At 40.2% G+C, this 25,906-nt stretch overlaps 1 protein-coding gene across 3 annotated transcripts in view; it reads right to left on the reverse strand.

Annotated features, from left to right (window-relative positions):
- kcnd3 (potassium voltage-gated channel, Shal-related subfamily, member 3) overlaps positions 1 to 25,623 on the reverse strand; it is a 149,044-nt gene extending 123,421 nt beyond the window's left edge. For 2 of the 3 annotated variants that reach the window (XM_088082107.1, XM_042492007.2), the window contains exons 1-2: positions 25,277 to 25,565; positions 23,223 to 24,402 (exon numbers count right to left, since the gene is read on the reverse strand). In XM_088082107.1, the coding sequence (XP_087938233.1) occupies positions 23,223 to 24,325 (1,103 nt within the window). In that variant the 5' untranslated portion in view covers positions 24,326 to 24,402; positions 25,277 to 25,565. Of the gene's footprint in view, positions 1 to 23,222; positions 24,403 to 25,276 lie in introns of all 3 variants that reach the window. The other variant, XM_088082106.1, reaches the window with a different exon arrangement.
- Positions 25,624 to 25,906: the final 283 nt, after the last annotated feature.

Below are 25,906 nucleotides of genomic sequence, written 5' to 3' on the forward strand. Positions count from 1 at the left end.
CCACAACTTTCTGTGCATGCACTGAAAAAAATCAAACAAACTGCAGCAACACCATTCCATATATGCAGAGAAAACTGAGGAGAGACTATTGATTTTGTGGAAAAGAGGAGGCTGATAACGGATGTGGGAATTTGTCATCCAGGGAGAGCCTCAGAGGGAATTGCCAGTGCAATCATCAGCAGAGAGAAGCCTGTGGGGAGGCACTCACACAAAGACATGCACACACACTTGTTTATACAGACACAGAGGAGAGGTGGTGCAAGACAAAGATACAAAAAAACTAATGGGAAGCTCAGAACTAATGGACCAAGGAGCTGATGTCTAATTTGTCTCATATACACCAACAAAAACCTCAACCAAAAGCTGACAAACACACCTTGTGAAAGCCAAGAGCTATTCAGGGGAACAGCTGCTTCCTGCCTATGTTTCACCAAGGCGCCATCATATATCGCCATGTGGGTGACAATCTGATCGTGATAAACAGTCACACTGCTCAATTAGAGCCACAACAGGTGTCTGACGTAGACAGAGGGCACACAAAGTGAGTCACTGTGTATTAACCAGATGTGCCGTGCAGAGTGAAGAATAGTTGGACTGACTCCTCTTTGCTCTTGAAGAGTGAAGAAAGGAGGGGACACTTGCAACACTGTTTTATTAGGTCACCTCAGTAACTAAACACATACAGCTGTGGCTGAAAGAGGAAGGAAAGAGTCAAAAAGAGAAAGATACAGACAGAGCTAATAGATGGAGACATATTTTTACAGCAAATTTGGAATAAGGATACTTATTCCAGAGAAGGATCTTAACACTGCACTACTGATCCTCTTGTGTGGGAATCTCTGCTGCTGCAGCTGTGAATGTGCGTTCACGTGTGTGTTTTAATTATGTACTCAACACATAAATCTCATTTGCCTTGGGTTACCACGGAAACACAAACAGCCGAGCAGCAGATGACATGGTTAAAAATATGACAAGTGATACCAAGATCACACCTCATGTTCAGGTGCGCTTTTTGACTGCCATGTGTGTAATGGCGTGTTACAGTGTATATTCTGCACAACGCTGTGCGTTAGAGTTTCGCTGTATGAATGTGAAGAGGGTGTGGGGTGGGGGGGGGCCGAAGCAGAGGGATGTGTTGAGAAAAGGGGAGATAATAGAAGGGATTGGAGGTGGTGGAGAGGGAGGGGCTGATGATGGGAGTGTGGATGGTTTCTTTTTTTAGCCTGCATGTGTGATATATGCCAATAGGTGTTCAAGCCACAGTGTAAGAGAAGCTTCGGCAGGCTATGATACGCCGATTCTGTGCATTCTCACATTTGAGAGTCATCACTGAAATGGTAACTTTGTCTGCTATCATTAAATTGCATTTTTTTAGAGATAAAACTACCATAACTAAAATAATTACAGTCCATTTTTCAGATGAGTGACTAAAGATAACTGTTGCCCCTAATATTTTCCTTTCCTGCCAGGAGCCGAAGGTGCCGAAAGCCTCCATAAAACCAAGTAAATTGAATGTGCTGAAATTAAATTGAGTGCACTATGGAAGCAGCAGAAAGAAAAAAAATCATATCACAATGAAATCAAATCAGGATTATATCCATAAAGCCATTCAATCACTCGTTAATCCCAAAATGATTGGGCTCTGGAAGAAAAGACACAGAGCTACACACACACATACATCAGAGATGGATTAACTGACATCAATCAATAAATCCCAATCGTGGCGCAATATCAAAACATCCCAACAGTGACAGATTCAGACAATTTCCAAAACACCATGCTAAATGAAATAAAGCATTTCAAAGTTAGGACACTATCATGAGTGATTGCACAGACAAAGTCAGGTCAACGGTGGCCAAATTACCACGCAATTTTTACATGTGGCCTCCTTTTCTGTGATACATCTTTGTTTGTGAAGCCGCAGTGCAGGGGCCACAATCACTTATTGGATTATATGGCTATCACATCAATCACCCTGTGCTGTGACTGGCCTCCACTTACTACAGCATTTATCTGATCATCCTCTCATAAATGGCCTGATGAATTGCACTGTCCTCTGACTTAGGTCTAATCGTAATTGCATCTGTCTACAATGGAGACTGTCTCTTGTCCCTTTCTGGCTCCGTCTATCTGAATCATTATCTGGAGGGGGTCGAGCACAAACAACAAAACTGAGCTTGACTGGCAGGGGCAGAAACATTCAGACAAAATTATCAGCATGCATTGTCAGTAATGTACCATTGCAATTTGAATATTCTGAGTGTAACATAAAATAACAAGAGTAATGGTCATCAGCCAAGCTGGTGGTTCTGTGAGGGTGCACATCAGCACACTGATATGCTTGCAACAATGACTGTGTACAAAGATGGACAATGCATCTCCACTTTCTCTCATGGTACAAAAATGTAATCAAAATATCTCAAATTCAAGTGCTGCCATTTGGAGCTGGTGATGTCATTTGGAGTTTCCGCCCAAATATCCACCTGAGCAATCTTGAGCAGCTTCATTGATTGCAAACATACTGATTGACACATATAGCTATGAATCATAACATCAAGCCCCCTCTTTTACCATCACATAGCTGATTAAAATCAGACTTATCAAAAAACAAACATGAACAAACATCAGGGTGATAAGAACTTCCCATATCCCATCTAGGTTTTGGCTTTCATTCATCAGCGTCAATCTCTATTACATCATACAGTCTATGGCTTACATTGAAAATGCTAACATGCTGTATTTTAGCAAGTATATTGTTTACCAGGTTCACCAAGTTAGATAGCATGCTATCATTTTCTAACTAAACAAGATCTGCAACTGAGATGGTGATGACAGGGATGACATTTGTTTTGCAGGTATTTGGTCAAAACCAACATTAGACGCACATTGAAATTTTGACCTGCTGATGGGGGTCATCACAGTAATAACAATTCATCTTAAGCTTGAATGATTGTACCATATTTCATTGTGAACCATCCAGTAGCTGAGACATTTCTCACAAAACCACAGATGAGATACTCATGGTAGCGCAAGGTGAGAAGCCAGGGGTTCACCACTTCCATGAGGATTAATACTCTGGGAACCATGAATGTTTGCACCAAATCTCATAGCAATCAATCCAGTAGTTGCTGAGATATTTCAATCTGGGCCAAAGTAATGTAACAACCGATGGACACTGTCATCAAGAGACCTAAACTGCTGCTAGTGTAGCTAGAAGTTGTCATATTTATTTTTTAGGTACGGACCCTCAGTATGCATACAAAAATAGGCCTCATTCCCAATGTGTCAACACCCCTGGGTCTTGTTGGGCTGCAGACATCTGGTATAATTACTGCAGCCTTGTTTTGTTCATTAATTTAGTGTCCACACTGGTGGGGGGCACATGAAGATTAGAAGGCAATAATGACCAAGAAGGCTAAAAATAGCAGTAATAAAACCTTTGAGCACAACAATTTTGTCTACAGTCTATAAACAATCAAGCACAGGAGAAAGAAAGTAAGGGTTTAGAAGCTTTTTTACTCTGGTTATAAATAAAGGGTAGGATGTAAACAAATAAAATAAAACTGAGGGGAAAGTAGTTGTAGGAGCCAAAAATGCAGTTGTATTGGACTAAAAATCATATTATTGTTTCAGTTCATGGGTTAAAAAACATTTAGAAATCATTTGTTTAAAAGGTATTTAAAAATAATATTTACAGTATTTACAAGTGAATGCATTTTGTTTTATGTTTACATTAAGGACTAATTTTGGACACCATATTGAAATGAACGTGATAAAAATTTACATGGATAAAAGAATGAGGTCTAATTATAACTGTTTTGTTTGGAGTAGTTTTGCATTGTATTTCTTTTTTTCACCTTCTCGTGTGATCACAGACAAGATATTGTAAGACAGAGTGGAGAGTGGAGCAGAACAGTTTTTGACCTTTTAATAGCTGTCAATTTCTTTTAATTTAGTCTCTTTTTTATCTTTATGTGGAATATTTTTTATGTTGACGGACCATCTGTATCACCTGCAAAGTTGAAGTAAACAGTCATCTTTATCGAGTGATTCGGTGGATTTATTTCAAGTGAATGTGAGAGTCGATAGAGCGTCCAGCTTATGCTTCATTCATTTGGACCCTACAGTAGTCCTTTCTGCAAAGCCACACATCATCTGATATTTTTGAACAAACACAGACGATTTGATAGTCTGTGATGGCAGGCAAATAATTTGACTAGACAGGCCAAGCAGTCTCTGTACACTGTGGAGTCTGAGGGTTTTTTCACCATCTTGAAACACCTAGAATTTCTGCAGGATCTGCAGAGGATATCCTAATCACTTTGAATCTGCTTCTCTAACTTTATCTTTGCATGCATAAACACATACATACAAATGCCTGTATACATGCACACTCAGACAGGTACACGTGCATGAACATGCACACATTTGGAACACTAAACCCCTCAATAGCAGCCATCTGTGAATTTATAAAAGCATTTGGCCAGGTTCTTGGTATCAGTCTGCTTGTCCATGGGGCCTGGCTCAAATCTGTTACTGTTTCCCAGCATGCCTTCTGTATAGAACACACATCAATGACCTCTCGGCTGGAGACTGGAGCACAGGCCAAGTTTGCGACTGCTGCTCTACAGGAAAAAGGAAAAACACACAGACACATACAAACACAGAGACATCCACTTTTCTCTCTGCTCTGTCTTCCCTATAAATTTTAGTTTATTCCCTGAACATCTTTCCCCTTTCTGCTTCAGTATCTCTCTCTTCTAGTTTAATGGCCAATGGACTAAACTCCACAACTTCATCTAGGCAACTTTTTGTTCCTTAACACTTTCTTTGTGTCCTCTTTGAGTTAAAGCACAGGGCACATGGGTCAATGGCTAAAGATGAACCGCAATATGAAGAAACACGAGATCTAACATTTACAAGTCTTCAAGGGAGGTGTAAGTTCTGCTCTAGCTGTTTGGAAATGCCATAAGAGAGAAAGAGGTATCAGAAGAACTGAAAGTTGAAATGTGCGATTCACAATCCAACTGCCGCTAATTATAGCAGCACAGGCCTCATCTGCATCTGTTTAAAAGTCACAGCTCCCCCGCGGTACAGCTCGAACATAACCAACACAGAAACACTGTCTCCACACTTCTAGAGTTGTGAGGTATGTGTTGTCTCACTCAGCCTCTAAATTGCTCCTCTCTCTTGATGACAATTTGCTTTTGACTTTCTGGCTCATGACTACATACCCACTGAATCGCATGATTGGAGTAGCGCTCATGGAGATACAGAGGGGAGAGCGTCCAGAGGCGTGAGCGGCCACATTTCAGCCGGCCAAGGGGAACTATTGGAAAGCTGTTGCTCCACTTACAGCCACCTGCTGCCGGCCTGGTCCACCTGGCCTGGGATCATCCGTTATGGTCCAAAGCACTTGACCACAGCATCCATCACAGCTGTCTGATCTATATCCACCCATTAGGCTGCCGCTATCATCACTGTCCAACACTAATTAGCCACATTGGTGAGGTGAGTGGGTAGAACCTGAATTGCATAGATAATTCCCACAGGATGGTGCTTCTGTTTTAGTGACGCAGACAACTCACTCAGCATGCAAGGTGTTGGTTGTAGAAGAGGGAAGCAGAGTGCTGCACGAACTGTAAAGTAAAGGGATGATGGAGTGTTCAGGGTTTGTGTATTTCTCATGAGTATCTCTCAAACGATGCAAGACTTTTCAAATCTAAAGTCTATGAGCCATGTTAGACTGCTTGTGAGAGTTGAGTGGTAAAAGGGAAAACACGTATTTGGAAATCATGGAATGGCATTTTCATTACTGTCATGTGACCTTGTCACTAGGAAGAATTAACTTGCTGCATTTTTGCTATGCAGCAATGACAAGACATAGTCAGCAGATCTTGAAGAAATAGTGTCATCTGCATATGAAAAAACTTTAAGTTTATTTTTATATTTCCCCATCTTATCTTTCACAGACTAATGTTATTAGTGTCATTGTTTTTATGATAGGTAATATTATCCCATTTCGTTTTGGTGTGCCTTGGGGAAAATCTACCAATTTTGACACAAACATGGGGAATGAAATTAAAAAAAACTGACTTCTGGTTCTAATATACTACTAGTACTACTACTACTACTACTACTACTACTACTACTACTACTACTACTACTACTTATAACAATAATAATAATAATAATAATAATAATAATAATAATAATAATAATAAATCAATAATCTTTATTTATATAGCACCTTTCAAGCTTAAGCACAAAGTGCTTCCAAATAAAAAGGTTTACAGACTAAAATAAATGTCTGATACCCATACAAATAATAACATAACAATGTGGACAAAGTTGTGTAAGCTCAAATCAGAAGTAAGGTCATCTTTTCTGCATCAGATTGTTGTGAATAGTTTGACAGCAGATAAGCAGCAGTTTCCTCTGAAACCTGAGTACTTTTTTGGCTATTAATTGGATCTGCTGATTTAAATTGTGTCAGTAGACTCAAGTTAAAAAAAAACAGATATTTATCAATCCTTCAAAATTCTTTGTTGTTTTGTTGTTGTTCTCTTTGTTTTATATGGTTTTCTTCACTTTTCCTCACTTCCTTTTAGTGTAAAATTTAAAGGTTTCTTTTTAACATTTCTATTTTCTTTGTATGAAAAAATATACATCTGCCCTGTACATCTATGATTTAAATGAAAAAAAATAATAATAATAACACTAGCCTATAAAATTGTTATGAAACTCTAAGGTGGAGGTCAACCAAAGTCGGACTTTTAAAAGTTGACTTAATAATGATATTTTAGCTGATTAACTGGCCTATATTGTACATTCAGTGATTTTGTCCCCAAGTGACTGGTGGAGGCTGCGCAGCCAAAGGCTATCGAACGGAAGTGCTACTGATAACGATAGTTTTTACAATGTCCTATCAAAGGTAATCACTTGGCCAAACCAATAAATCAGTCAACCTTTTCTCCAAAGGAATAATGATTCGCTGGCAGTAGCAGCTGTTGGACTAATCCGGTAGTGATGTGCAGCCATCATCTTGTGGCAGTACAGCAGTGACTAACTACATTTATGTTAGACTCCTCCTCCAGTGACCTACAAAATCATTTTAAATGATACAGTATACTGCCATTAAATCTAAGGGAGATTTAAAGTTAACAAATACTGGATACTGCCTTTACATACTGCGCGTAATTAGCAGTGACAAATTCACAGTTCATTTTCATTCCACCAGAGCAGCTGAGGGAAAATTTTTATAACCTTTATAGAAGTACAGGCTCTGCTAAATCTTTTTCCACCCATTACCAAAAACAATTTCTGAAATGTGACAACCCTCTGAAATGCAATTAGTTTACGCTCTTGTTGTTCCTACATATTTGCATTATTATGTTTCACAGAACCCAAGTTCAGACCAATGGGCTTAATATGCCATCATACTTCACCCCTCTCCTCCTCATCCCTCGCTTTTGTAATATTAATAAAGAGCAGCAGATAATTTTCTCTTTCACCTCACAAACATGCTGGGAGACGAGATTCCCCCGCTGTGTGTCTACACAATGCCGAAGGCTATTGAGCGTAGAGCACAAACTCTGCTAAATTAATTGTAATAGAACCTGCTTTGAGTGTTGTGCCTGTGTACTGCAGCTCTGCAGGTTCAAAGTCGGTGTGTGAGAGAGAGAGAAAGAGAGAGGAGAGAGACAAAAAGAAAGGAAAGAGATTATATACAGGCTTTTTTGTGAGGAAATATTCTGCTTTTAAAAACATAATTAAGAATTTTCAAAACGTTGTCCCTACATCATCAACATTACTTCATAGGTGGAGAGAAAAGACAAATGAGGTGCAGAGGCAGTGACGGGACAAGTATAAGACTAAAGTTATAAAGGAAAACAGAAAAAAGGAAAGAGATAAAGGAGCTGACCGATAAAGTGAGATTGCATTTAAGATTACATATGCAACTGAGGCTTTTAGTATTTCGCTGCTAAACTAAATGTCTTCATATCTATGAAAAATGACATTTAAACTAAAAAGATTTATGAAACAAAATGAACACGCCTTTATAAAGATACTAGAATAAAGAGAGGTAAAATCAGGTTTCTATATACACACTTTAGCAGATTAGATTTTCCCTGAAACATTTATTTCATGCTTTGACTTCATGTAGTCTTTAACAAATGCAGCCCGGAAATACAAATTACTTTTGAGCAGAGACTGAATGTTATAACCCCATTTCCTCACACTCAAACTGCCCACATTTGTACATTTGTACACATATGTACATTTGACAGCATCATATATCACGGATAGACCTCGTCTATATTACACACTGCATCTGGACATGGAGGTTATGTCCTATCCACCAACCCTCTGCAGTGAAACAAAATCAATTTGCTCACGCTGCACGTGTTCAATTGTCCCTCATGTGTAAGATTGAAGCGTATTGTTCATGTATATGATACCAAGGTTATGGACCGTCTCCCCTCAACAGCTAAACTGTTTTCCATATAGTGCATTCAACATGATTTGTTACCCACAGTAAACTGATAGCGCCGATGATTCGCATGCCTAGAAGTGCTTCTAAATCTGTTTTGCATATCATCTGAAGAACTGGATGGACTTTTAAGCTCTTTGCTTTGAGCAGGTCATTGATGTGGTGTTAATTCAATGCTAATAAGATTAAAACATACTGTAATGCAGATTGTCTCCAGTGAAATGAGGCTAGTGAAAATCCTTTGAGGAGACTTCTTATTGAGCGGCAGTGGACCATGGCCTCGGTCCTCACAGGGCAGAGAGGTTGAAGATGGGTTACGCACGAGAGGGGTTCGGAAATTGAATTAATATTGCCACAAGTCAACCTTTGAAGGGAAAAAAGGCTTACTGAAATCTATTAATGGTGTTAGTCCATGAATTGACTTTTATGCTCTTCCCAGTGCTTGGCGCTGTCAGATGGCACATGGCAGGATTAATCCCTCAGCATGAGTAATCCCCTAAAGACATCTGGATCAAAAAAAAGTTGATTCCTAGCTTTGTGAAGGACACATCCTACAGTACATCCATCCACTGACATGAGAATGAAAGTAGAGAACTCTAATATACTATGAGTACCAGGCACAATGTTTAACCATTACACGAGTAAGCTTTTTTTATTAACCCACAGCAAATCAAGTGTCAGGACGAGGAATCCAGTAAGATCATCCTCAGTGAAGCCTGTCAGGGTGGAGAAGAGAGGAAAAGACAACCGACACACACATAGACACACACACACACACACACAGACACACACACACACCAAAGCAGAGGGAACAGCTCCAGAGACAAGCATTAATCCCCACAGATTTAGTGTAGCAGAACAATTGCTTTTGTCACCCTGGGTAATCAGCACAGAACACAGTTTATGAATTACAGTACACTCAGAAACACGCAGACACAGATAGTGTGGGTGTGTGACAGAAAATGCATGTATGTCAGTGCAAAATAAATGGAACAATGACGTCTACCTGTTCAAAAAGCCTTGGCTGCGAGTCTGGGAAGATTAATCAGAGCCATTCAGACAGCGTTTATCACATTCTCTACAGGGAAATGAGAGGCGATTTATTTCTATAACTTGGCCTACATATATGGAGAACTATCACTCACATTCACTTCAGTCACTCATTATCCACTCTGTAATGAGCGTGTCTGCCCGGTGGACACAATACTGTCTAATCCATAATTGTTTACATTCTAGTGTTTGTTCACAGCCAGCTAAATCAAGGGCCACTTCACAGATGACGACAATAATGCATTGCAATGTGATGACGTAATCGTCCTCTTACATCAGCCTTTTCTTTATGAGACATGGTTAAATCAAACCGAGAAGCAGTTTACCTGTTTTGACAACTTAAACAGGTACATGCCCTTTTTCTTGTTTTGAGAGATTCTGGTATATATTCAGCACCTTGTTTGCATTTTATTGTCATTTTTTACTGCACTTCCCTGGAAGCAAATTAACCACACTACTGAGCTTGGATTGATTGATCAGTCTGGAATTGTGACATGAAACAAAGGTTTCTTGGTTAAAATAAAAAACAAACTAATGAGCCCAGCGGGGGGGGGCTCGATTAGTCAATCAGCACCACAGGTGGAAGTAACATTGTTGTCAAGGTGTTATCAAGCACCACGCTGGGATCATTGAGAAGCGGTGATATATACAAGATACATACATAGATGCTATTATTCTAAATTAACATATCTATTATAGCTTGTTTTACTTTTACTTTACTCTCCCCTCCACTCTTAAAACCCTGGCAAAACTGGTATACTGGCATGGCTATGTATCAGTGTGGATTAAAAATGATGTTAGATTAAGGTGAATACGTTATTTTCTAGTGATTGGTTAGGTACAACTGAATCCTCCTCCCCCACTGATATCAGTTAGAGTGGATGAAATGTCAGACTGAAAATGGAAATGAGTGCAACGGGTTGACAGTTCTGTCTGATATCAGGCAATTATTTAACAGGTGGCTGTAGAAATAGGGAATAACCTGCCACAGAAGCAAGGGGGTTAATGAATTACAGGAATGTAATGCATCTTTTTGCAACAGGAAATACAAGTAGCCCAAATGCGCGTTAGACTCTGGAGCTATTTAAGCCTATAGCAGTACTCTGAGGCTGTTTGAGGCAAAGTGGTGCTTTGCGCTAAATGCTGACGTCAACATACTGACATTCTCACAGTGACAATAAAATTATGCTGATGTTTAGCATGTTCAGCATCTTAGTTTAGCATGTTAGCGTAATCATTTTTGCTGATTAGCAGTACTAAACTCAGCTGAAGCTGAAAGGGATTTAATCAAAGTAAAATTTTGACGTCATGATTGTGCAAGATGTGAAATCGGGATAACCAAAGTTAGTTGACTTCATCCTCTGGGGACTACGATGTCCATAAATTCTTTGGCAATCCAATTTTTGCAATATTTTAGTCTAGACCAAAGTGGCTGACAACTGACCAGCTCATCAACACTGCCAGCCCTACAGCAACGCCGCAAGCACAGCTAAAAAATGCAAAGCCAAAACATGAGCCTTAATATATCTGCAAAGACAAGGTCATCCCTCTTACACAACAAACAATAAGAAGGGTCGAGTTCAGGGTTTGGTGTGGTGGGTTTTTAAATTAGTGGGAAGCTGCCATTAGATGTCCAGGATGTTGCTAAAAACCCTGGAAACTGATAATCACTGACTCATTTTCAGGCTCCTCACTGAGAGCCTGCTGGTAATTGAATTGGAGGAGTGGGCACAAGTGTGGTGGGCTTGGAGCTGAAGGCAATCAGCTGTGACAGGAAGTGTGAGAGAGAGAGAGAGAGAGAGAGAGAGTGAGTGAGAGAGAGACAGTTTCTATGATGAAATGTTCACATGTCTGACTTACTGTTTTTTTTATCCTCAACACCTTGAGCATCACTCCAATCACTTTTCTCAGTTAGTTGCGATGAAGTACATCAGGACACAGTGTCCTATGACAGGGCAGCATTTGCATGCATGGCACGTCAATGATGAATAAGAGGGTGGCAAAACAAAGCACATGCTTGAAATACCTCACTGAAAGACCCTCCTTGTCAATTACCCTTCACAGTCACATTGGCCACAACAAACTCCCCCCCTTGGCTGACAGGTGGCCAGGTAAACGCATTTTGCAAAAGCTTGAAAGGCTTGGCGCTCGATATCTCTTTTCAAAAAATGGGCAACCATCCAGATCTCTGCATGAAAAGGGGGGTGAAATACATACCAGCAACAAAACAGAGGGGGCTGAGTGAGCATCTAGCAGAGCTGAAAAGAATCATTTCAGTGGCAGATTTTGCAAGGCAGACTGGGGTGCAATATTGACTATGTGACCTCAAACACAACAACACAAGCAGCAGGTAACAGCTCTACTACTTAGTATATTCCTTTTTTTGCCATGTTTAATCTGCTTTTATTTAGTCTTCATATAGAGGTTATGGACTGTTTGCAGATATCTTGAGGTTCTTGGACCAATTTTCAGCTGCCGTACAAATGGAGCTGTTGTAATCAAGGACAAATAAAAGTAAAGGTAAGGATCAGTGCAAAATCTTTGTAAGCCACCTACTCTGTAGCAGCTCTGCTGCTACTAGACCAAATATGAACAATATTAGCCCAATCCATAATTCAGCACTAAAAATTTTAAATTTGTTGCTAATGTTAAAAATGGCCAGGAGGTAGTCATGCTAGCAGCATAGCTAGATGAAGGACAATGTCAATATGTCAGTCCACCACTTTGGAGCTATGTTCACATTACAAGCAAATGTCGCCAAAATACGATTTTTTGTTTTTTTCTGCTCTAATGTGACACACATCTAATTTTTGTCAACACAGAATCTGATTATTTCCAATCAGATTTGGGTCATTTTTATATGCGGTCTTAAATTTGATGCATATCTGATCACTGGCTGTGCTTATGTTGGCATTCATGTGTCTTTTTTTTTGTCATCATTTTTCCACTTAAAACTTGACTGAGCGGGTGCAGATCACTCACCACACACACTGTCAGAGCGGTTCATTGACACTACAGACAGCTGCCTCAATCGCCAGCCAATAGAGCCCAACAGCCAGATGCTTTATGACGTGTACAGCTTGCCTCCATGCCGTGACAGCGTTCTCGTGAGGCACTAAAAGCGATATTTAAATGAAGCCCTGGACATCCTAAAGAGCTGGAAAAACAGTTCCTCTGTGACACCCTCCACATCACTGCCCCACCACTCCTGACTCCTATTCTGGCTGCAGCCACACCTCCCTCTCCACAGAGCCACCAGCAATAAGTGCTAATAGAGCTAGTGGACTGAAAGCTCATTTAAGTCCAATATCCTAAAGACAAATGCTTATTTGTCCAAATGGCCATTTCTCTGAAAATACATTGCACACTCCCCCTAACAGAAAAGCGTGGCTAATTATTATGCAGAATGACACTGGCAGACATTTCTACTATGGCGATTACTCATGAGAAGAAGCTTGCATCTGTATGTCATTAATTATTCCCTCCAATCCCTCTTTTGCAAATGTGATATTTTTGTTTTGAACTATTTATTATATTTACCCTATTTGCCCTATTCTATTCTTTTGCTGCACAACAGAAAAAAATACTTACACTTGTCGTAACACTTAAGTCGGTGCTTGTGCCTTGTCATGTATGCCTTGCTTTAATTGTAATTTTAGTACTTTTATCAAGTCAAGTCCTTATCAAGTCCTATTTTTTATACTGTTTCTATAATTGTTTGCTTACATCGGGGGTCTGTGGGAAATGGCATTTCATACCAATCTGGGCTGCATTTATATGGCAGAATTGATAATAAAGTTGACTTTGACCTGCTGTTCCAGCGCATATGTGTGTGCCGTTATTGGTTACATGTGAGGAGTTTCAGGGAAGAGATCCGATCACACTGATGTCAGAGACAGGTCACTGCAAACATGGATGTGAAGAGTTCAGGCGGAAAGCTCACATCTGGGGAAATAATTTGAATTGAGCATTAAGCCCTGTAATGCGAATGTAGCCTTGCTCAGGTTTTGGATGGATTGCCATAAAATTTTGTTCAGCTGTTAATGATCTTCAGGGAGTAAATCCTACTGACTCTGATTATCCCCTGACTTTTCATCTAGTTCCATTATCAGGGCAAAATGTCATCTGGTTGTACTCCAGTACCATCATATAAATAAAACTGCATCCAATTATTTAAAATTTGAGATTACAGAAGAAACATTTATTTAAAAAACAATCAATCAAAAAAACAAATTTGATTCAAACAACTGACGCTGATAAAATGCAGTTTTAGAGTTTAAGTCCATCTAGGCTTTGGGGTTGGTGCCATTTTTCTTAAGCTAAATGAGCTCCCTATTCACTAACTCATTTAACACTGTGCCGTAAGTTATTTATATTTTAATTCAGGTGCAACAATTAAACACACAGTTTAGATTTGTGATACCTGCCCCTGTTCTCTGATGCGTCTGACCACCAGGTAATGGATTCAGCATGTCCCTCCGTAATCGAGGCAGATGTAAGTTACATTCACTGGTATGAGCAGAAACATGAAAATACTGTGAGTTATTGCTGTGTACCTAGAAACCACAGACCTGGAAAATTACTTTAGTGATTTTTTCCGCCTTTATAACAACCTCAATAAAGTCACAATTCAGCGGCCAAAGACATTAAACTTAACGTGGAGGCATAATTACTTTAGCAAGGTACACTGAGTTAGAGAACAGAACATACTAACATGCAAACATTTGCCTTCACAGTGGGAAACAAACACCAAACACATCGAAGAAAACGTCAAAATAGGCATGCACACAAACGTGTACACGCAGCCTCGGGATAGACATCAGTTCAAAAGGAAACAAGAAAAAGAAGGACGGTTAGAGGTAGTTAATCATGTAGAGAAAGTCAAAGAAAAAACACAAGTCTACAGCCATGCAGCTCTGTTAGTCTGTAATCTATCATTCATCACCCGAGATGGATGAAAGAAGAAAACTATGGTATTCCTATATTCCTATATTCCTATATTCCTATCCAGCTCTATATTGACCCAAGCTGTGCTTAGAACTGAATGCTCCTGGCAAATGCTACATTAAAGATGGACAATAACAATAACATATCAATATTGTGATACATATTTCAATATGGGTTGGCATTTGGTTAGCATAATATTGATATGTATGATACATGTTGTCTTTTCAAGTCTTTCAAGCTTTACTTACAATGCTAGAACTGTTAGTGATAGAATTTTTTCAACATATTTGAGTGTTTTAGCTGAAAAAAGAAGAGTAATTGTAATCATACCGTGAAAATCTCATAGCATTACAATCCTATTGTGTTTGCATTGAAATATGAACCCTACAGTCTGCTGCTGGGTCAAAAAGTTTGCTTTCAGTCGTCTCTGTGGCAGCTGCTTCGCTTATGTGATCCACTGGTCTGATGATCTCTCCGGTCGATACGACCACGAACTAATAGACTATTAAATCCTCCACTCCGCGACTCAAACTAAATTGCACTGAGAAAAAATAAAACAGCAAAAACTTGGGAATTTACAGAATGATCACTAAGGGGTCACACACTTATGACATGATATAATGTGATGGAAGATTTCTATCCCTCTTGCCCACCACTTTTAACATTCAAGTTAACTAAATCTGGCAGACATCAGTTTAGCAGTTTTGGATGCACTGCATCATATCAGTTTTGGGCTTTTGGTAATTCAGTCAACAGGATTCACCATCTGGAGACAAAAATGTCTGCACCAAGTTTCATCTGACTGTCAAGATCTTAGTCTGAAGCAAACAGAATGACTGATTGAGCGATGTTGCGAAGCCCAGAGCCACACTAGAAACACACCGAAGACACCAAGGTGTGAGGGGTGAAAAGGGACTGACTCTTCTATTTTGTGGCCTCTTTTCTGTTGTTTTTTTCTTTACTAGTGCTGGAGAGGGGAATAGGGGTCAGAGGGCCAGGTGAGAGGCAGCAGCACGGAGCGCATTGTCTCCTTACGTCCCTCTACTCGGGGAGGAGACTGAGGTAGAGAGGGTGAGGAAAGACAAATTGCAGGAGAATAACAGCTGGGAGGTCAAAGTCCAGATTCACTTTTTCCAAATACATACTTTTGTGTGTATATGTGTGTCCATCATAAAGAATTGGCCAGTTCAGCTGGAGGTCAGTGCTGTACAAAAAACCATTTTGAGGCTAAAGAGGACTGCAGATGTTACTGAGCTTTTTAATACACTCACACTCCCTCTAGTTTCACTCAGCCAGTGAGAGGTGACAAAGATTTTATACAGAAATATGACTAAGAAAAATGAGAAAATCTGTTAAATCCACCTTTTATTAGGAATTTGGATCTCTGTCAGTGTGAAGAAGTAATTAATCCATAATTCATGACAAGCACTGAGATATTAAAATGAAGTTACAAAGCCTCTCTAGTCTCTTTACTGTTATTTACAGTTTGCAGACTTGGCTGGATCCCTGCCAAATGACAATTGTACCATAGCTTTTGTTGGTTGTACGCTATTGCAAAAAAAAAGAAACAAAAAAGGAAAAAAACAACAACAAAACAACACTACAATGAAATACAAAAAGCAAGACTGCAGGCCAACAGAGCACAGAGAAAGCCTCTGGACAGTATGTCAGGAAGTGGACTCTCTGACCCATCACTTTCTGTGCATTAATGGTACCTTAATGTAGACTCAAGATTATACTTCTGGCTACAGATCACATGTAATGAAACATTTTCTGGATATGGAACAAATATATGATGCCATTGAGCCCAAAAAAGACTTTTTACATCATAGACTTTACTTAACATAGACTTAACATTATTAAGAGTCATCTGTAAGGACACTATATGCTTAGCTTTAAACTGGTTAGTTAAGCACACACTCTAACTCTTCAGCACCACAAGCACTTGTGGTCAGCTAATCACTGGCTGCCTTAACTGATGGTGCTGTCTCCATAATAAATACTGAGAAGTATTGTAAGTTGCTCCGGAAAAGACTGTCTGCCAAATGCTGGGACTGTAAATGTAAATGTTCCCTGGAATATCTCCATATATCAACCCCATGAGTAAATCCCTTAAAACCCATGATAATAACTCTTACTATCTTAATGAATAATTAGTCTTGATTTAATGAAGAAATCATTGAAGGGGAAAGAAATAATTTGATTTGGTTCAGTGTATGAACTGGAGTGCTCTGACTGTACACACACAGTGGATTATTTGCATTTCAATGTGCTATATTTCAGTATGGTGTCTAAATAAGGCGAATTCTCTCATCTCACATTTCTTACATGTTACATTTACAGTAGTCGTGACACTGAGCCAATTAACTTACACTGCCGTGCTCTGTATGCGGGTCATGCACTCGTGTTCTCCTGTCATTATGCAAACTCAAAATAAGTCTTAATTGATATGAGTAAAGGTCAGCTGACCACTAATCCTGACCTTTAAAAGAGAAGGTTGAAAACAGACCTGAAGTTAAATCGACACGGACAAATTACTTCCTGAACTGCTCTCATAAATCCAAGATAAGGGGTCAGTGACATTACATTTAGGTGCTATCTTTCATTCATACCCTTATCACCTGTTCCAATTAGTAGCACTAACAATGGCCGCCACATTTCTCTCTACTGCAAAAAATCAATATTCACTCATCTGCATTGATCATCATTTTTCGCAAGCTGTTGGCTCCAAAATAAATACTCTATAAATCAGTGCTCGATGACAATGAGTTGTGAAAGGGGGTGGAGACAAAGGTACACAAAGAAGGCCACAAATGCCAATTTAAGTACACTAGTGTGTGTACACACACACACACACACACACACACACACATATTGTCTACATGCACACGTAACCCATTCACCACAGCAACAAACAGTGTACGTCAAAGATCTTGCGTGGTTGTCTGGGTAACAGAGAGCAGTGTATTGATCTTTGAGGAGCAATGATCAAAAGAAGCTGGTCTTTGATAAGGATATTAATCATACTCAGGCAGGGCTATGCTAATGACTACAACACAACCAAACACTCCGAGTCTCATCAATACTTTATCAAATGGAACGGCCTAATGAGTCTGCAAAGACGACGAGATGCATAGAGAACAGCTGGAGTGTTTTGTTACATGTAATAAGAGTGCATTCAGAGCGCACTGGAACAAGTGGGTTTTGACTGCTCAAACAAATTTACTCTTTATATTATAAAGGTAAAGGCCTTGTAAATTGACTGCAAGGCAACAAATGCTAATTATCTAGAATTGACTGTAAAAAAAGAAGTGGATGTAGCCTCTTTTATGTCACAGTTCGTGGAGTAACATTTTGAAGCCTTGATTTTGGCATTTAGGTTGTCGCCATCTTAGGTTTTTTTACATTAAGTGTGACCATAATTAACGAAATAAACATAAAAGTTGTACTAAAGAAGACTTGAATCTCCAAACTGAGACCATAAACTCATGGAAAAATGTTTACTGAGGTAATAAATCATGTGAGAAGTCAATTTCTCACACACTTACATATAATCGGACATATTTTTGAAACCAGTGGAGTCTAGGTCTGTTCTTAATACCATTTTTGTGGCTTCGAAGCTTCACTGATAAATACCCATACACAGTCTAAGCTTCAACAAGATGCGACAACCCCCAGGGGTGGGGTAATAGTAATCAATCATATTCATTTACGCAAAGCAATCAATCACTCAAACACAACCCGACTTTAGTTAGACTTGCCGCTGCATGTGTGTATATGTGAGAGAGTGATAGAGAGAAGGAAGAAAAGGTCGACTATTACATGCAATATTTAGAGAAAACAACAGTGTAGTGCAACTTAATTATTTTTTCTATCAACTGAATGGAGGATCCTTTGATTTAGTCTTGGGTGTCTAGGTTGGGTGGGTTTTGTGCTTTGTTTCTTTTTTTTGTTTTGTTATGTGTATTTGTTTGTTTGTTTGTTTGTTTTTTCCCTTTTTTCTATTGTCTTATTTTTAGCACAGAGGCATTTTAAGAAATGAAGTTCATATTTAAATAGACTTTAAAAAAAAACAAGCAATTTATTTCCTTCTATTAAACAGGCAATGCTTTTCCAGTTATCTATATGGATAAAATGAGTTTCATAAGTGCTGCAACAGTCAGTGAAAAAGTAAGGTACAGGTAGAGGAATATCTCACTCCTATATGCTGAATTAGCATGTTAATGACTATAATGTCATTAAGAAAAAAAAAGCCTGTTATTCCAAACATAACACATTTGACTGACTGTGACTCATTGCGACAAAAAAAGGTGATATGTTAAGATACGCCACTTCAATACTTTTAATTGCTTTTTTTCTCTGTTTTAGATAGTTCAGATATTGTATTAAAAATTTGCTATTGAATTTAGAGGTGCAACTGCAATAACATCTTAGACTCACTATCACTAAAGATAGGCCATTAAAGCAATTTGGTCCCAGTGCTAAACGTAAACAAAAGTTCTCCAAACAAGATCATGATGAATAAATACAATAAAACAAAACTAAAAGTCTTGTTAGCAACCTTTACAAAGTTAACTTTACAACCTAACTGCTGAACTGGGATCACGTCAGACCAAGTCATTTTCTTGAGTCTCTTTCAGTGTGAATAAAGACATTGACTACATTAGGGTCTAGATGGACCCGTAATGAAAAGCTGAGGTTTAGCAATTGCCTCTCTGCCAACCAGCCAGGCAGCAGTTTAGTATTCAGGATCAACAAATATGACAAATGCTCAAAATTATTATCACTCAAAGGTCAAAATCAATTTGTTTAACAACCTAGGGGACAAAATCCCTCATAGGTCCTATTGCCTAAATGTCTCTGATTTAACTAAAGCCTTACCACTGTGTGCCTACATGCCCCTCATTTGCTGGATTTGAGCTAAGCTTTTTAGCTCTGCTGTAGAGTGAGCACAGGGCTCTAAGGACGGCAGTGTTGGTTGGTGGCTCACTAACTTGCATGGGTGGTTAAACCTCTTTTTGTCCAGTTGGTCATAAGAAGCAGCAAAGCCTCTGGGGGTCTGTCTTGGAGGATTTTAGAGTTCTTGTTTGTACCAAATTCGCTTTATACCAAAATATGCTCCCTGCATTTTGTCTTGCTGCAGATATAACTAATAAGTCAGATGGAATAAACAAACATCTGATTGTGTATTTTCCTCTCTCTTTAATTTTCTCCCTCTACTCTCAGCCAAGACTCAATTCCCCTTCTTTTCTGACATGCTGTTATCATTTAAACAACTTCCACTTCTGGGAAGAAAGAGGAGCGCTGAACTTGAAAAAGCTATTCACCTGGTATTTCATTGCCCATTGTTGAAGGGGGATTATGGATTCTGACTGAGGCCGGATTAAAGTCAGATAAACAAAACACTCAAAAAGCCACAGCGAGCAAAGCAGCATGTATGAGGAACAGATAGGGCACAGTTGATGCTGAATGTCAGAGTTAATGAGCACGTGTCTGCTAGGGGTGGGAATCATGATACTGTGGTCACGATATAATATTACTGCCATTTTTAATGTTTGGCGATATGTTGAGTGTTCTGATAACTTATTGCTTTATGTTGCAAGTTATTGCCTTTTTTAAATCTGCAAATTAATTAAAAAAAAAACTTTTCAATTGCTGTGTAATCTAAGGGAAAGCTTTGAGTCTGTAAATCTCATTTTCATTACACCAACATGTATCTAGTGGTTTGAAAAAGCAATAGGGCTTGGACAGTATGTCATATTTCATGCCTTCATATACCCTCCAAAACTTTTATCAGGGTAAACGGTATATGACTGTAAGTATGCAGCGTTAACTCATTCAAACTTGACAGGAACAGAATAAAACTCAACAAAAACTTCTTGGTTGTGGTTCGTTTAGAACAAATCCTTAAATGATCGAGTTAGACTTAAAAAAAAAAACATGCTGTTATTTCCCATGGTCTCTGCTCTTGATGGCTGCCAAGTGTTTACAGTCCTGTAACTTATCCTTCCGCCACTAGCTGTCATGGTGTCTTTCAGATCAGCTGTCCATTCCACCAGTAGACCCCGGACACTGAGCTATGGTGGTGCGTGCTGTGCACTTCATACAATGAGTTAAATAGAAAGAGGAGTGCCTGCATTTAGGACGGTATAGAAAACATACCATGAGGATTTCTTGGTATACCATAATGTGTGATGCTGTGATACTGTTATACTGCCCAAACCTAAAAGCAATTTATTGTATTACTGTAGTAGGCTACCAAATGTTTGATTTGTATTTTTGATATTCAACTAAAATTCAAGAAACTTGTGCTCCAGAAAAGGATAAGCACTCAATGAAGATCCTAGGGTCACTGATCAGCAGTTATGACTTAAATATAAAGGCCAGAGAGCAGTAATAGAAAAGAAAGAAAGAGGAAACAGAGTCAGGGTGGCAGGTTTGAACGGACTAAAAACCACCCCCGCCGGATCGGGCTGAAAGATTACTGATTTCTATTAAAAAACAAATACATAGTGTCTATGTATTGATACAATATAACCATGCAAAATAGTGCAAAACTATGCTGTATCGATTTTTTCCCCCACCCCTGATGTGTGCATCTAAACACACTATCTGACAGACACACACACACACACACACACACACACACACAACTGTCTTTCTCTGAGTGAAGCACAAACACCAGGGCTAAAGCTCACAAGTTGGCGGTAAATTAAACATGAGAGTGCAGATGATATGAGTATCTCCACAAGGAGAACAAAGCAGAACACACTCGGAACAGCGCAACACTAAGCCCTGAGGCACCTAGACAGGAAGACAAGAAGTCAAGAAAAACACTGTCTGTGGGAACTGGCTTTCATCTTATTTAGTCAGATGAGTATGAGTTGCTGCACAGCAGAGAGTGAAGATATCTATCTGAAGATTTCAATGCAAATTAAAGAAGAAAAATAGAAAAAAACTTAAATATGGTGTTTGCACATCTAAAACCACATTAACTGGAAACATGCTTACCCCATCTAAAGGAAAACCCACATGAAAGGTCTTTTAGCGTGCATACAAATGGAGATTCACAGCTTTATTTGTCTTTATGTAATAAATGCACAAAGCCAGATATTGTCTGTGTGTGTATTGTTTGTTTGTGTGTGTTTATGACGTAAACAAGGAGCAGAGACCAGAATGTCAGGCAGGTTTACATTAGTCAGCAGATGCAGTGGGCCACATCATTAGTCACTTTGACACCCACTTCTGGCCCCTGCTTTATTGATGAGGCCAAGCTCAACAACTACCCCCCTCTTCATACACAAACAGATACATGCTCAACACACATACCCTCCTCTTTTACCGTCCTACTGTAAACGCAACAGGAGACCAATCCAGTGTCTCAGGTCTCACTGAGAGATTACAGGCTAGCATGGACAGCAAAGCAAACTGCTGCATCTGCACAAAATTAACAGACAACAGAGCTGAGAATTTCATGCTTTTTGCCACAATTCAGCAGCTATTCATCTGTCCACAAACGAAAAACAAGCGATCCAGAATCAAACATCTGCTCAACACCAGTTCTTCTGGGCAGGTTGTGAATGGCGGGGCACAATGACAGGGTGCCAAGTGTGTCACAGCAATGAGCTCAGAGCCATTTATGGCCTCCATGACTCTGACATTTAGCAGGATGCTGCAATTTGTCAGCCTCTCAGTCTGACTCACACATCCACAACAGGGGACGCTCATGAAACACATTACCATTAGGCCTAATAGTGCTGCATCACGGAAGTGTGTGTGTGTGTGTGTGTGTGTGTGTGTGTGTGTGTGTGTTGGCACAGTGTAAAATTAATGATGTATATGTGGGTCCCCTCACTTTACGGCTGGTGGAAATATATGATGACATAAAAAAGGGAGAAAAATTATCAAAATGCTCCTAGTGTTCATCTTAACTCAATCAAAGCAGATTCATGACATTGTAAAAACAAACAGTAACAACAGCCCCAGGCTGCAGGTTAATTGGGCATTCAGTGAATAATGAAAACATGTATGCCTTTAAAAAAAATGTGTTAATAACAATAATTATCTTTTATCCAAATGCAAATAACTGAACCCTCTCACTTGCCTCTTAAAATGGAGATTTGATATTCTGCATCAGAGCCTCTGTACCAAGAGGCACTTAATTTTCGAGGCCAGCAACTAGTGTAACACATAAAGAGCAAGTGAAGGAGGAGGAGGGCTCTCAAAATGCGAAGTCACTATTTCAGTTCATCCTGAACTGAAAGAGCATTAGTGCTAACCAAAGGGCATGTAAGAGATGAAAGTAATGATATAATTCCTATCCAGTGTTTTTGTTTCACTTAGATGCTTTCCCCGTTTCTCGACAATCTCCTGCTTCTCTCTGTCCCTGTAATCTGTGATGTGTAAAGGGCATGCACTGGCATGGCCATTACTGGGAGAGAACATCCTGATGGCCGCTCTTTCCCCAGAAGAATACAGTCAGTTCTTAAAGCAGCAGACACAGACTGGAAAGTGCTCTGTAGTCGTGTATCATTATGCATGAAGTTTGTCTTGGAAAGGGGGGCACTGACTTTTGAAGCAGTTGTAGGTTTTTGGGCCACAGAGTCAGATGCAGATTTCAAGTGGAATCATTGTCAAACATTTACCCACACAAGACAGACCCAACTGAAAATACACACTTTCACACATAGCACTCGCAACCAAATAAAAGAGGTGTCTGCTCTGCTCTTACCCGAGTGTTGTCATAGTAACAATGGTGTACCAGAAGGAGGCTGGGATGCTGGTGAATTTGCTGGAGCTTGAACCCTTCTCTGCGTAGAACATGACGGTAGCAAAGATAATTATGGCCATGGTGAGGGAGAAGAGCAGGAAGCCCAGCTCAGAAGCACAGCTCTTTAGCGTGTAGCCCAGGATGCGCAGGCCCTGCGAGTGACGGGAGAACTTAAAGATACGGAATACGCGGAAAACACGGAGCGTCACAAATGCGCCGCTCACGTCCTCGTTGTCAGTCATCACCAGGCCAATGTAGTAGGGCAAGATGGCCACCACGTCGATAATGCTCATGACGGACCTCATGAAGCGGTAGCGGCTAGGTGCAGCAAACAAGCGCATTAGGTACTCCACGGTGAAGATCATGACGCAGGCCGTGTCCATGCAGAAAAAGGCCACGGTGTAGCGCTCACCACATGGCACTTCCTTCTGGTTGGGCACTGTGCCACAGGGCACCGTCTCCACCACATTGGTGATGACGGAGACGGCAATAAAGAAGCCAGTGACATAGTAGAAGACAAGGGCCATGGTGGAAGTGTGGGGGTTCTCAAAAGCCCGCCACATGGTCTCCCTGAAGGTCATGTTGGGCAGCTTTGCGTCCTTGTTGTCCTCCTGGTCATCCATTAGACGCTCCGCATTCTCCCTTTTCCTGTCCTTGTACTCTTCGTAGCAGCAGTCGCCAATGATCTCTGGGACGATGCCAAAGAATGCCAGCTCCTCATCATAGGACGAGATGCACTCATAGCGTGGATAGTGGAGCTTGCCAGTGCGGTAGAAGTTGAGCACGCTGCGGAACACGTCAGGATCTCGGTCAAAGAAGTACTCCTTGGTCTCCTCATTGTAGAAGAACTCCTTTTCAGAGCTCCCCAGCAGGGTGTCTGGATAGCGGTCCAGCGTGTTCCTCCAGGTCTGGAAGCGCCGTCCACTGACATTAAGAATGATTAGCTCATCCTGACGCTTGTTCTTCTCAGTGGGCGCCACTGGCATGGGCAAATTGGCCACGGGCATCCAGCCGATCGCTGCCGCCCGTGCAAAGGGAAGCCATGCCGCTACTCCCGCTGCCATGTTGTGTCCGGCTTGGGGCGTAGGGGGGAACAAGTCCAGCACCTTCACAACCAGCTTGCCTTCAGCTCATTCACCACCTAAAAGGGAAGAGAGCAAGAGTTTGTGAGGATGGGAAGGACAGGACCGCTTATTTGATCATGACGGGAGAGTCAAAGCAAAGTAAGGATGAGGATTTAAGATAAACAAATGTTACAGATGTGGGAGAGAGGAACATGTTGTTACAGTAACAGAGCAGGTGAAATAAAGGGAATGGATGTATCATGAAGATAAGAAACAATAATACAGCTCTTATCAGAAATGGCAGCCCAGCTGAGACAGCAAAAAAGTATCTTTAATGGCAATTTTAACATCAGATATAAGGTGAGAAACCTTTACAGTGCTTCTATAAAGAAAATGTATATTTCATACTGTTATCTTTGATGTTATTACAGGGACAGGGTGCAATTTCCACTAAGCATCATCTTCCCCATAATTACTTTAAGGCTATATTTCTCAGATCCCCTCTATTGGGTTACAACAAAGAAGCAGCCATCTGAGCTCCCTGAATTTTATAACTAAAAAAAAACTGCAGGCAAGCAAGCCAAGCAACTGCATCATAAAATTGTCTGTAGAGGTTGTTTTCCAGTTAAACTCTTTAATATACACAGGCACATTCACAAGGTTGGAGTAGGAGAACGATGCAAGCAAGAGCTACAAAACCTGTTGAGTTCCAACCAAGAAACAGAAGATGCATTTATTTAACTCAAAATTAATCAAAGAAGTTAATGCATATTCAGATCAAATTTAGGACTGACTTAAGTTGCATGCAATTCTAAACAAGCATTTTTTGACTATTTTTGATGACAGATTGGCTACTACCCCTTTAACGATAAAGCAAAAAGCGACACAATTTGCCGAACAGGTTGATAACTACAGCTGATATCAACAGCTTCATCTGCGATTCCAACTCACCGACTCAAAATTCTCCATCCAAAGATACACGACCTCTTTTCCTGAAGCAGTTTAGTTACAAGTCGGAGGTTTGGTAATTTCTGAACGCGTGTCTGAGGGGAGAAAAAAATACCAGGGAAAGAAGAAGTTATTTAGCGAGGAGGAGAGCTACATTACACAAACGCTGCTGCTCAGATGAAAGCGGAAAAGTACCGGACACGGACGTACCACAGCTGTTTTAATTCAGCTGCCATTATGCGAGCGGAGATGTGATGAGAGGAGTCCTCCGTGAAGACCGTCTTACGTTGGCTTTTCGGACTGAGTGGTGGGAAGAGACGAATGAGGAGGAGGAGGAGGAGGAGGAGCAGCTCTCGCTCTCTCTCCCTCTCTCTCTCTGCGTAGGGCGGATTGTGGAGCAAAACTGCATTTATGAGAATTCATGATCAGGACTCAGAACGATGCACACAAAGTGGGTTACTCACTACTGTGAAAAAATAACGACACACCCCTCCGTTGCTACCTAAAATTTAAGTGACAAAAGGGGTTCCCTCTCCTCAGAGAGAGAGAAAAAAATGATGAGATGATCTTACCATTAATACAGTATTTGCACCAAATATTATCTCCAGCTCCACAGGATGCATCCCAGCAGAG

This window comes from Plectropomus leopardus, chromosome 9 (assembly GCF_026936395.1).
Source record: "Plectropomus leopardus strain MGB_pleo_1.0 chromosome 9, ASM2693639v1, whole genome shotgun sequence".
Classification (NCBI taxonomy): domain Eukaryota; kingdom Metazoa; phylum Chordata; class Actinopteri; order Perciformes; family Serranidae; genus Plectropomus; species Plectropomus leopardus.